This window comes from Octopus sinensis, linkage group LG6 (assembly GCF_006345805.1).
Source record: "Octopus sinensis linkage group LG6, ASM634580v1, whole genome shotgun sequence".
Taxonomy (NCBI): Eukaryota; Metazoa; Mollusca; class Cephalopoda; order Octopoda; family Octopodidae; genus Octopus; species Octopus sinensis.
In genome coordinates, this window is record NC_043002.1 from 21,695,226 (window position 1) to 21,709,592 (window position 14,367).

The 14,367-nt window shown below is 37.1% G+C and overlaps 1 protein-coding gene across 6 annotated transcripts in view; it reads left to right on the top strand.

Annotated features, from left to right (window-relative positions):
- LOC115212791 (serine/threonine-protein kinase MRCK gamma) overlaps positions 1–14,367 on the top strand; it is a 428,828-nt gene that overhangs the window by 282,448 nt on the left and 132,013 nt on the right. For all 6 annotated transcript variants that reach the window (XM_036503706.1, XM_029781487.2, XM_029781485.2 and 3 more), the window contains 2 exons: positions 5,126–5,462; positions 7,843–7,990. In XM_036503706.1, coding sequence (XP_036359599.1) covers positions 5,175–5,462; positions 7,843–7,990 — 436 coding nt within the window. In that variant the 5' untranslated portion in view covers positions 5,126–5,174. The remainder of the gene's footprint in view (positions 1–5,125; positions 5,463–7,842; positions 7,991–14,367) is intronic.

Sequence of the window (14,367 nt, forward strand, 5' to 3'; positions counted from 1 at the left end):
GGCTGGCAGACGGCCACGCTCGGATGGTGTTTTTATGTGCCACCGACACAGGTGCCAGACGAGGCTGGCAGACGGCCACACTCGGATGGTGTTTTTATGTGCCACCGACACAGGTGCCAGATGAGGCTGGCAAACGGCCACGATTGGATGGTGCTTGTTACGTGCCCACAGCACGGAGGCCAGTCGACGCGGTACTGGCTACGGCCACGTTCAGATGGTTTTCTTATGTGCCCCGTGCCACCGGCACTGGTACCACAAAGATACAAATTCCATTGATGTTCATCTATTTTGATTTGTTTTGATTTTCACTTGCCTCAGCAGGTCTTCACAAGTGTCACAAGAAGGAAGGTATGCACAGGTGGACTGACTAGTCTTGCCGGTCTTCGGAAGGTGTTTTTATGTGCCACCGACACAGGTGCCAGATGAGGCTGGCGAACGGCCATGATCGGATGGTTTTGTTACGTGCCCACAGCACGGAGGCCGGTCGATGCGGAACTGGCTACGGCCACGTTCGGATGGTTCTCTTGTGTGCCACCGGCACTGGTACCACAAAGATACAGATTCCATTGATGTTCATCTATTTTGATTTGTTTTGATTTTCACTTGCCTCAACAGGTCTTCACAAGTGTCACAAGAAGGAAGGCATGCACAGGTGGACTGACTACGTCCCAGGTAGGGGCCATGGGTTATGGCCTGACTAGTCTTGCCGGGTCTTCGGATGGTGTTTTTATGTGCCACCGACACAGGTGCTAGATGAGGCTGGCGAACGGCCACGATCGGATGGTTTTGTCATGTGCCCACAGCACGGAGGCCTTCGATGCGGTACTGGCTACGGCCACTTTCGGATGGTTTTCTCTTGTGTGCCACCGCACTGGTACCACAAAGATACAAATTCCATTGATGTTCATCTATTTTGATTTTTTTGATTTTGATTTTGATTTTGATTTTCACTTGCCTCAACAGGCCTTCACAGTATCACAAGGAGGAGGTATGCACAGGGACTGACACGTCCCAGGTATGGGGCCATGGTTTATGGCCTGACTAGTCTTGCCGGGTCTTCGGAAGGTGTTTTTATGTGCCACCGACACAGGTGCTAGATGAGGCTGGCGAACGCCACGACTGGATGTGTTTGTTATGTGCCCACAGCACGATGGCCAGTGATGCGGTACTGACTATGGCCATGTTCGGATGGATTCTTGTGTGCCACCGGCACTGGTACCGGCCACACCGGATGGTGTTTGTTATGTGCCCACAGCACGATGGCCAGTGATGCGGTACTGACTACGGCCACGTTCGGATGGATTCTGTGTGCCACCGGCACTGGTACCACAAGCGGTACTGACTACGGCCACGTTCGGATGGATTTTGTGTGCCACCGGCACTGGTACCACAAGGATACAATTCCATTGATGTTCATCTATTTTGATGTGTTTTGATTTGATTTGATTTTCACTTGCCTCAGCAGGTCTTCACAAGTGTCACAAGAAGGAAGGTATGTACAGTGGACTGACTACTAACGTCCCTTAGGGCCCACGGGTTATGACCTGACTAGTCTTGCCGGGTCTTCGGATGGGTTTTTATGTGCCACCATGTTCCCACAGCACGGAGGCCAGTCGATGCGGTACTGGCTACGGCCACGTTCGGATGGTTTTCTTGTGTGCCATAGGCACTGGTACCACAAGATACAAAATCCATTGATGTTCATCTATTTTGATTGATTTTCACTTGCCTCAGCAGGTCTTCACAAGTGTCACAAGAAGGAAGGTATGCACAGGTGGATCGACTACGTCCCGTGTATATATATGTGTGTGTATATATGTATATATATATGTGTGTATATATGTATATATATATGTGTGTATATATGTATATATATATGTGTGTATATATGTATATATATATGTGTGTATATATGTATATATATATATGTGTATATATATGTATATATGTGTGTATATATATATATGTATATATGTGTATATATATATATGTATATATGTGTGTGTATATATATATATGTGTGTGTGTGTATATATATATATGTGTGTGTGTATATATATATATGTGTGTGTGTATATATATATATATGTGTGTGTGTGTGTGTATATATATGTGTGTGTGTGTGTGTGTGTGTATATATATATATATGTGTGTGTGTGTGTGCGTGTATATATATATATATATGTGTGTGTGTGTGTGTGTATATATATATATATGTGTGTGTGTGTGTGTGTATATATATATATATATATATGTGTGTGTGTGGTGTGTGTGTGTGTTATATATATGTGTGGTGTGTGTGTGTGTGTGTATATATATATGTGTGTGTGTGTGTGTATATATATGTGTTGTGTGTGTGTGTGTGTGTGGTGTGTATATATATGTGTGTGTGTGGTGTGTGGTGTGTGTGTGTATATATATATATGTTGTGTGTGTGTGTGTGTATATATGTGTGGTGTGTGTGTGTGTGTATATATATATGTGTGTGTGTGTGTGTGTGTATATATATGTGTGTGTGTGTGTATATATATATATGTATGTATGTATATATATGTATATTACAGGGAAAAATATGAACATGTAAAGTAATATTCTTAAGATTATAAACCTGGAAAAGTACAGGACAAGTTATTACACCTGGAAAAACATAGCATGAGCTATTACTTCTTGTAAAGTAAAGAATAAGAAACTTTTTACTTAGAATATTGCAGCAAAGAATGCCAGTTCTTCTAATTTATCACTCTTTACAGTTCTCATCTTTTAAATTTATTGTATAAAACTGTTCAGCTAATTTGTAAGTTTGTCTAATTAGTCACTTTTTTCTGTATTTAAGGCAGTAAATTAGCCAAATTCTATTAAATAAGTATAGTATTATTGTAAACTATAATAAAATAATTTTTAATATTCAAATTTTAATTTTAGCTGCAATATTTTAAGTAAAAAGTTCCTTATTCTTTACTTTACTAGAAGTAATAGCTTATCCTATACTTTTCCAGGTGTAATAACTTGTCCTGTACTTTCCAGGTTTATAATCTTATGAATATTACTTTTCATGCTCGCATTTTTCCATGTAATCCATGATATTTCCAGGCATTGTTGATGTGTCAATTAATAATTTAAGATTTTAACTTATAAAATACTGAAAGATAATATTTCAAATTTTCCATGTAAGTGATGGTAATATTTCAACTTTTTTGATGTTTAATTTAAATACATGTTGTGATTGAATTATTTGATATTACCCATCCACACCAAATTAATGGCAGGGAATTTTATCATCTTGTTGGTTGCACCATGGCTCACCAAAAGTTACAAACAACAAGACCCCCAAAACCATCAGTAACTAGGCTCACCTTATGTAACCTAGATTTTGAGTTGAGGATAATAGCACTGATTACTGCCAATGTAGATCTATCAATAATTATTCAATACAACAGTAATTATAAAGCATATCAGATATACACAAGTTAAAATTACCTACATCCTATTAATATAAATTTGATTTATGAAAAATCCCTTTTAATTAATTTTGAAATTTAAAAAGTAAATTTAGAATATAAGCACTTTTAACCAATACCTTTTCTGGACAGCCTTACTACATGCCTTCAGGTCTGCCCATAGAGACACAGCTAAAAATGACAATATTCCTGCCCCAATAAATTTAGATGCACATATCTGAAGCATATAACACATTAATAAACTAACTTGATTAAATAATCAACTAAAAGGAAAAGCTAAAAAAGCAAAAAGCAAGTTAATTAAAGCTGAAAGAGAAAATCAGTAATAAAAGTTAAACTTACCTCAATTCAACAGCATATTAAAAATAACTTTATTAAATAATAAAAAAAAGATACAGTATATAAAAGATAAAGTTGATCTCAGTGGAATTTGAACTCAGAACAAAAAGACAGATAAAATACCGCTAAGCGTTTCACCCAGCATACTAACGTTTCTACCAACTCACTGTGTTAGAATGTAGCCATTCATTTTAGAAATATATTCTCATCTTAATATTATAGCTTGGGGCATTACTTGTTATTTCTTCACTTACTGACAATAAATTTCATGACATTTCACCTCAAAAATTTTTTCTAGTAATTTTTGTTCAATGCAACTAATGACTCTGAATTCCTCATGAATTTTTCTATTATTTAAGCCTAAGAAAAGTGTACTTTTATTTTAAAATAAAAAAATTGTTAATTGAAGATGAATAGGTGCCTTACTGCCCCCCCCCCTTGAGGTCACAGATATTTTGATGTAACTTTTTTCTACTGAACCAAATCTCAAACTATTTTTGCCAAAGTGTAGCTGAGGCGGTGTCCTCTTTAAAACTGTTAACAGTTTGCAATTTATTTAAGAACTGAATTAGTGGTGAAGCTTGGAAGCTGCTGTGATTGACAAAATGGTGGACTTCAAAATATATTCAACCACTACCATGGTTGAATGATATATATACATACGATGCCAGCGCCGCCTCGACTGGCTTCCGTGCCGGTGGCATGTAAAATACACCAATCCGACCGTGGCCGTTGCCAGCCTCGCCTGGCACCTGTGCAGGTGGCACGTAAAAAGCACCCACTACACTCACGGAGTGGTTGGCGTTAGGAAGGGCATCCAGCTGTAGAAACATTGCCAGATAAGACTGGAGCTTGGTGCAGCCTTCTGGCTTCCCAGATCCCCGGTCGAACCGTCCAACCCATGCTAGCATGGAGAACGGACGTTAAACGATGATGATGATGATACATACATACATACATATATATATATATATATATATATATATATATATATATATATATAATCATCATCATCATTGTTTAATGCCCATCTTCCATGCATGCATGGCTAGGATGGTTCAAGAAGATAGCCAGGTAGAAAAATTACCCTATGCGATGTCTGGTTTGGCAGAGTTTTTATGGCTGGATGCCCTTCCTAACCCCAGCCACTCTACAGATGATGATATATAATATGTGTGTGTGTACACTACATGTAGTAAATACATATGTAAAGACATGCCATGATTGTTTTTATGATATATTAACAGTGCTGCAATATATGTAGTTCTCAGACCTTCTGCCAGTTTATTTATTTAATTTCCTTTCTCTCTTTCTCTTTACCTTTACAGTTTGGAGTTGGTTCGCCAGGATGCCCTGCTTTGTCTCTAGAGCAGATCTATGGTCAAAAAAGAAGCTGGAGTTTGTCGTCCCGCCCCTACTGCTGTTAGCAGTGTTCGGAGACTACATCACCACAGTCACCAGCAGCAACAGCACCACCCTCACACCCCTCCGCAGCAGCCCAGCCACCACCACCACCACCACCACCACCATCACCACCATCATCAACAGCAGCAGACTCAGCAGCTCCTGCACAGATCTTCAGCTGCAGTTGCCAGTAACAGTAGCACTATGACTACAGAAGACCTAATCCAACCAGCTCAGGTTGTGAAAGACCGATGGAAAGTGGTAAGTTCAATCACTGAAGTTCACACCCCTTAATCATCTCCTTCCACCCCTCTTTGTTTTTTTTTCACTCATCACACCACTTCTGATATTCCATCACCAATCATTGCCTCCCTACACTCAAGATACAAAAGGCCATTTTTTTACCTCATCTTTATCTTCATTTATCACCTTCCACAACCCATTACCAACTCTATCAAACCAAAGGATGCTCCTACATGTATGCTAAAAGTAGTTCTCAAATCTCCATCTGATGAATTCCAATGTTAAGTAATCTCACTTTGAGGTAATACTTTGATAAACTTATTAGGTTTTTCTTACAAAGGTGGAAAACATTTAAAAATTTCAAATAGTCCAGGTTTTCTCCTTTGATTTATATCTCAAAACTCAAGCTTGGGCAACCATTTGTGCAGCCAGTGAATTAAAAAAAGGATAGCATTACATAATCATTCATCTGTGTCTAGGTTTGCAAGGAACTGAAAAGAATTTGATTTTCCTTGAGATTTTGTTTTCCATGATAAAACAAATTGCCCTTGCAAGCATAAAGTAACAGCAGTAAATTATTTTACGATTGATTTTAGTGGGTTTTAGTCTATATAGGCCAAAAGCTGTGAACAAAAAAAGTTGGACTTTTTTACGTAGCCACTTTTCTGAAACTGGACCAAAAGTGTACCAACAAAATAAGCAAAAAGGTGGAGAAAAAACATTTTTTTTTTCTATTTGGTTCATATCTAGAACTTTTAATAAAAGAACAAAGGAATTTCACAATTTTATGATTAAAATAAACCCTTACAAAAATGTCCAAGAGAAAATGGTTTCAGTATTATGTAGTCACATATTATACCTTGTTCATTCAAAAGAAGTGTGTAGAATAAAAAGGGAAATGCTTCAGATTGTTTAAATATGTCTTTGAAAAACTTGATGTATTGTTCTTTCCTGTCTACCAAATGTTGATACCCTTAACTTTTGCCTAATACCATTGCTACTATTTTAAAGTTTTCCAAAAGTCTTTTAGCTTAGAAGAGCCTCAGGCAATAAAACTCATAGAAAGCCCCAAAATAACTTTTTGGAAGTAATTTCACATTTCTGGGGTTATTCTAAGATTAACTGAAGAGAAAATTACATTAGAATTAGTTTCATGGAAAATATTTTCTCAGTGCCAAAATAAAAGTATATTGGCTGAATCAACTCTGACTCAGGGCTAAAGAACAGCATCACATCAACTTTTCTTCATGTGGTCTTTTATTGCTTGCATCATCAATTAATTAATGTGAAGAAAATGAGGTTTTGGCCTGGTTATCTTCATTTGTTATATATTATATTTGACAGTACCAGCTGGAGCTAACTGTGCTATGTGGTTATAACAGAGTTGCTACCTGAATTATTTAGTAGGCAGAGAATGTGAAATGTTTGGTAATTAATTAATTAACTGTTCGGTCAGTGTTGAGAAAATTTGGTTTCTCACAAGAACTGAAGCTTGATCAAGAATTATGCAAATTAATTGTTTTGGAAACTCTTCCAATCCACTCCTTCCATAACAGCTTGAGGTCGTAAATTATGGTATAAACCAAAGTAGGAATCTCTGCTGGGTCTGTTTGACCTGCTTGAAATATAACCAAATATTCTCAATGTTACACCTGAACAGTTATTGATAACTCAACATGGCCCTCAATGGAATAATACTTTTACATCTGTTGCTGTGCTCACAAACATCTGAGACTGCATCCAGAAAAAATCTACCCAACAGGTTGATGTAAAGTCACTCACAGATACACTCCAGCCTCTGGTTCACATCTGTGCTGTCTCCTCTCTCTGCCTTTTCTAATGCTATTATAATGGCTTCTTCCCAAATTTAGTTTCCACTCTGGTATTCTAGGTCTGCTCGTCTCTCCTTTTTTTGATCATCCAAATCAAATATCCTGTCTCCTTCAAATATGTGGCCTTATATCTGTGTTAGAGAACAATTCCATTCAGTTATGTTTTTAACCCATAGCTGAATGAACCCTCTACATTCTGATGCTGATTTACATCTTGTGCTGCTTGTATGCGAATCATGTCACACTGCCAGTTACAAGTTGGCTGGAGTGTTCCTTTGGTTAAGTGATTAGGCATGACCAATAGCACCTAAAAAATAATATGCTAATTGATATCAAACTTTAAAAAAAAAAAATTCAACTCTGTTGCCAAGGCGAAACTGGGTTTCAAAGATTGGGCCTACTACATTCCAAGAAATAGTTGACTCTATCCTTTGCAACAAAATTTATGGTCCAGTACTTATGTTAGAAAGTATTTCTGTAAATTTCTTTGAGTTACAAGCTTAAGGCTTTTTAGTTTATCATTATTTTACTATTTATCTTATTTTTTCCCTATTATCCTTTTCCAGGTGCGCAAAATTGGTGGTGGCGGATTTGGAGAAATATACGAGGGGTTTGACCTAATAACCAAAGAATCTGTGGCCTTAAAGCTGGAATCTGCCAAACAGCCCAAGCAGGTTCTAAAAATGGAGGTAGCTGTACTGAAAAAACTACAAGGTAAGTTTAACTCTCCTCACATGACTACTTCTTTGATCTATCAACCCACCATTTGTTGACTAGAGAGATAAAACAGTCAACCTCTTCAAGAATGTCTAATTTTCTGTGTCTATTGAAATTAACCAAAAGAATTTGTTAGATGCAGCAACAGATTGAATTATTTTTACAACTGTTTAAAACTGGAGTAGTATGCATGTAGTGTGTAGATGATATATAAACATCTTTTAAGTATCTACACCCTATTCTTAATTTATATTCATTTCTTAAAAGTGCTGCGTGGCCTCAGGTTAGGCAAACACAGATTGTTGGCTAAGCCACTAGAAATGACCAACAGATCTATTCTTTCAGATATACCCTTCTTCTACTTAGCTGAGTACCATTCTGTATGTTCTGAGATGAAGATGGTTAGAATGTCTTCAAAGACATTCTAACCGCCACAGTTCTGTCTTTTTTCCAGGTAGTATATTGAGGATTATACTATTTGATGCCATTTAATTTTCAAGAAGGTAGGGTGAGATTTGCAGGAGATTTTGTTGCTAGTTTTAGCAACTTCAGTGACTAATATAATGAGCAAACATAGAGGCCACTATATATTGTTGTAGTTGTTCAGTTTAAAGCTATCCATGCAATATTAAACAGAAATAGGACATGATCAGTTTAATAGATTGTGAACCCTTGTTCATTTCCTCTAACCAAGATAGCCAACAGCCAAATAAGGCTCACATTAGAGTAATTGTTCATCTATGTAGGACAGTACCATGTCTACACTCATGAACATTTGAGACTGTATCAAAACAAAACAAGAAAGCTATTCTACTGATAAGGGAACACTTGCTTGCCTTCACACCACACCCACCAACTTACAGATTCATTGTTTCTAGACCAGATGTAATAAGAGGCTTTCTGGCTGACCAACAAACATTCAGTCACCACTGCACTATATCCACTGGCACATAGACTTATTGTTTCTCCCATCTTCCCCTTTTTTTTTTTTTACCACTACTACAACAGCCTTTGTACTTCTGAACTATATTGCTGTATTTGTGCGGTTGATTGATTTCTTCAGTGTCTGCTTTGGTTATCTCAGAAACTATTGAAGCTATGATGTAAGATGCACACACACACACACACACACACACACACACACACACACACACACACCACACACACACACACACACACACACACACACACACACACACACGCACACGCACACGCACGCACACGCACACGCACGCGCACGCGCACACACGCACACACACACCATTATTTAATGTCCAACTCCCATGCATGCATTGGTAGAACTGTTTTTCCTGTAACAGTGATTTTGGGTTCTCAGATAAATTTGTACATTGTTTTCCCTCTTATTTTAATCTATCTATCTGCCTGTCTTTCCATCTCTCTCTCTCTCTCTATATATATATATATATATGTGCACAGACACATATACATATTACCCTTAATTATAACTGTTAAGCAATATAACAAAATAAATTTTTTAGTCTGTTTTCAAAATATTGCTTTATAATTTTTTTTAACCAAATTATCTGATTGTTAAGTTTGCAATCTATCTCTACTTAATATTTCGTAGTTGTATCAGTTATATTATATCTTGTATGAAAAACAGAATCAGTTTAATGAAAGACACAATTCAGTTGAAACAAGTTCAAACATATAATACATAGCAACAAATATCTTTCTTATATTGGTGACTATAATAGTTTGTAATATAAAATACATTTAAATAGTGACCGCTTCAGTGTAGTAATATCTTCACTCACACTTAGTTACATAGCAACACAATACTTTGCAGCTATTAGTGGCTCTAATAGAAAGCTGTACAAAATATGTTTAACTATTCATACTACGCACATAGATATTTTATTTTTTACTTGTTTCAGACTGCGGTTAAATCATTCAAATCACTTCAAAGCGGTTTGGGTACCGCTTTGAATGATTTACTCAGACTAAACGAACCCAATACTTATTTTCATTTTTTACTCTGGTACTTATTTTGTTGGTCTCTTTTGCTGAACTGTTAAGTCGTGGAGATGTAGACAAACCAACACTGGTTGTCAAGTAGTGGTGGGGGACAAACACAAAATATAAGGACACACTCACACACACACGCACACACATACATGTGCATGAACGCACACACATACACGTGCATGCACGCACACACATACATACACACACACACAAGATGGGTTTCTACTTAATCTCCATCTACCAAAGTCACTCTCAAGATATTTGCTGACCCAACAGTGTGGTAGAAGATGCTTGCCCCAAGTGCCGTGCAGTGGGACTGAACCCAAAACTACATGGCTTCAAAACAAAGTGTCTAAACTACACAGCCATGACCCAGGCTTTGACAGAGTGACAAATGTAGTAATAATGATGGTGGTGGTGGTGGTGGTGGTTGTCAAGATGATGATGATGAACGTAATAGTTTCTTTTATTTGCCACAAGGGCATCAAATGAGGAGACATTACAAAGACAAGTTGCAATTTGTGTTGGAGTTTACATAAAATCAGGTGAAAGAAAAGAAAAACGATTGCTTTTACTAGCCAAAAGGACCTAAGACATTGAGGACAATATATTTAGATGAAATACAAATTCACAAAAGTGAAGTAAAGAGAAGTCAGCTAAAACAAGAGATAATAAAAAATAAATGTGCCCTTTTTAAAGTCTAGCCAGGCTCATGGGCCTGGTTTCCCGGTTTCTATGGTGTATGTGTTCCTCAGCTAGATGGGACGCCAGTCCATCACAGTGTTACTCATTTTTGCCAGCTGAGTGGACTGGAGCAATGTGAAATGAAGTGTTTTGCTCAAGAACACAATGCGTCGCCCGGTCCAGGAATCGAAACCACAATGTTATGATCATGGTGCTGACACCCTAACCACTAAGCCACGCGCCTCCACAAAACAAGAGATATGACAATAAAAATGTCCCAATAGTGGGGAATACCATCTAGGATAGTTTTCTAGGAAACTTCACTCAATAACCTGGATTACTATGCCATTTCCAGTCCATTCAGATGTGCCTTCTCCCAGTAACTTACCTTCTATTTAAGAAAGTATATTCAGGATAGCTCATTTAATCTCATCAGCAAACAGTACTATATCATTTACCGTCTGCAATTGAGACAACTCCGGCTAATGTGTCCTAGAGGGCTTTTTGTAGTACCTGATCCCAGGGAAAATTCAATTAACTTACATTTTTGCCATAAGCAGAAATATATAATTTTTCTTTTTTCCTTCTCCTGGATTACTCTTTACTCTCTTTTACTCTTTTACTTGTTTCAGTCATTTGACTGTGGCCATGCTGGAGCACCGCCTTTAGTCGAGCAAATCGACCCCGGGACTTATTCTTTGTAAGCCTAGTACTTATCCTATCGGTCACTTTTACCAAACCGCTAAGTTATGGGGACATAAACACACCAACATCGGTTGTCAAGCGATGTTGGGGGGACAAACACAGACACACAAACATATACACACATGCATACATATATATACATATATTCGACGGGCTTCTTTCAGTTTCTGTCGACCAAATCCACTCACAAGGCTTTGGTCGGCCCGAGGCTATAGTAGAAGACACTTGCCCAAGGTGCCACGCAGTGGGACTGAACCCGGAACCATGTGGTTGGTAAGCAAGCTACTTACCATACAGCTTCTCCTGCGCCTTTAGATTACTTCCTTTAGTAAAGAAATGCTGTTGGGTTTTAACAAAATTCTTCCATCTGCATGATTTTTCATAAAACTGTGATTTTGAGTTCTCATATAAATTTGTACATTCCCCACCTCTTTTATTTAAATCTTTATTTTTTGTGAACAGTTTTAACAAATCAATAAGTAACATATTCTACCTCATTGTCCATGATTTCTCGCCAACTTTTCTCTAACTTGTCACTGCCTTGATAGCACATCTTGACTTGAGGAATTCATTGAGTCACATTTTGAGCTGCATGTCATTGTTGAACAAAATGCCTCACAGACTTTTGGAGAGCAATCAGAGAAGGTACTAATCTAAAGATGCTATTTCAGGAGAATATGGTGGGTGTGATAACCACCCAAGCTTTTGAACTGCGCTTTTCATCAAATTAGTGATGTGGGTCCAAGCGAGCTGGCAGAAACTTTAGCATACCAGGTGAAATGCTTAGCAGTGTTTCATCTGCTGTTACGTTCTGAGTTCAAATTCCACCAAGGTTGACTTTGCCTTTCATCCTTTCGGACTCGATAAATTAAGTACCAGTTATGCACTGGGGTCGATGTAATCGACTTAATCCGTTTGTTTGTCCCCTCTGTGGGCAGTAAAGAAATAAGAAACACACAGAGTTGTACAAATTGAGTTGTTTGGACCATACCCATGGAGTGATGGTGATAAGTAACAGTATCATGAGAACATCCCATCTGCTGGGGCCAGTTCTATGGTGGACTGGTGCAGATCTTCATGGATGAGCTCATTTAATTGAACTAAACTGATCAGTTGGAATGCAAAGATTCTGTTAGGCCAAAATTCTTCCATTTGAAGTGTAAAAACCATTTCTGTGCAGTTCTTTCAGTAATAGCACCTTCTCCTTACACAGCATAAATGTCTCGAGTAGCTTTCACAGATTAGGTTCCTTGATTGAAAGTGAAGAGAAGTAGGTACCGAAAATAGTAATTTTCCTTTTTCTACTTGGCAGTCCATCATATGATTGAAAAAAGGTAAAAAATTATTGAAATTTAAAAAAGGATAAAATTTGTAGAGGAAGAATAGAGCTAAAAAATAAACCATAAAACACTTTGGTAAAAATATTTTTCATGTCAATTCAAATAATATTCAAAAGAGAGGCATGAATTCACCTGACAACTCAGAAGACGCAAAAATTCTGTCTGCTCATTTAGTGTTGGGGAAAGTTTTGTTTCCACACATCTGCTTGATGAACAAGCCATAGTATTAGAAATCATGTAAGAGTTGCTACTGTTTGCACATGTTGTTGCTGCTGTTACTGTTGTTGTCTTCTATATGACTAATTTGGATATTTGAGACATTTTCTATTAATTGTTCACTCAACTGTTCATCTGTTCATTTTCTCCTTTGTCTTGTTCGTTTAGTTGTGTGTTTTGATTTTGTATTGTTTTTGTTTGGTGTTTATCCATTGTAGCATTTTGTCATGTGGTATAATCATTTGTGGTAGACATTTTTAATGTGAAAATGTAATTGCGCAAATAAAATTTTAAAAGTTTGTGAAACAATAAACAAATCTTGTTTTTTTTTTCTGCTGCTGTCTAGACCCTGCCTCCCCCTCTCAGATATCAAAGACAGCACCTCCTTAGGAAATTATGATTCTTTTTATAAGTATTCTAAAGGAAATCTCATTGGTAATGCTTGAAGTAAACATGTTTTGAAGGGAGAACCATAAAGATGTTTTCATACTATCTGTGTTGATGATGATGATGATAATAATAATAATGATAGTAATAATAATAATAATAATAGTAATAATAATAATAATAAACAGAAGGCATCAAGTGGAATATAAAGGGAAGTGGAATGGAGTGCCCAATAGAACTGTTATTAAAGGTTTGATTCTTTGGCATGGCCAGAATAATCCAGAAAGTATTAGATAGCTGAAAAGAATGAATAGCATCGTACTGTTGGCTGCAGATAGTAATCCCACTACACATGCAAGCCTCCAGGACCTCCAATAAAACCTGTAATAAAGAGATAATAATAATGATAATAGTTTCAGATTTTGGTACAAGGCCAGCAGAAGCAAAGAGTTGCAAGAAACATCATGAAGAATTTTATCCAATGTGGTAATATTCTTCCAGCTCACTGTCATAATAATGATAATAATAATATGATGATGATAAAAATGAGAAATGAAATTGCTAATTATAATCACTCAGAAACAGACCATTTGAACAAATTTGATAAAAGCAAATATTAATAAAATCCAGACAGCAAATACAAAATCTGTGGGAAAGGAGATGAAAGTTTTAATCATCAGCAAGGGTATAAGTGCAAGCATGACTGTGTAGATAAAAGTGTCCTTGAGAATGTTAGCTGAGTGTGTAGATTCACAATAACAGGAAAGTAGTATGAATTACTTGTGATAGAGAATAAGAATTACAATACTTCATAGGACTTCCCCATAAAAACTGAAGCAAGAAAACCAGATATGATTATAGAGGACAAAAGAAACAAACATTGTAAGATCATAGACTTTGCAATACCATATGATAACAGAGTAGATACCAAAGAAATTGGGAAAAAAACGAGAAATATGAGAACCTTAGCAGAGAGATGAAGAGACTGGAAAACTAAGACCACAATATTCCTATGGTAATTGATGCACTTAGTACAACACTCAAATTGCCACC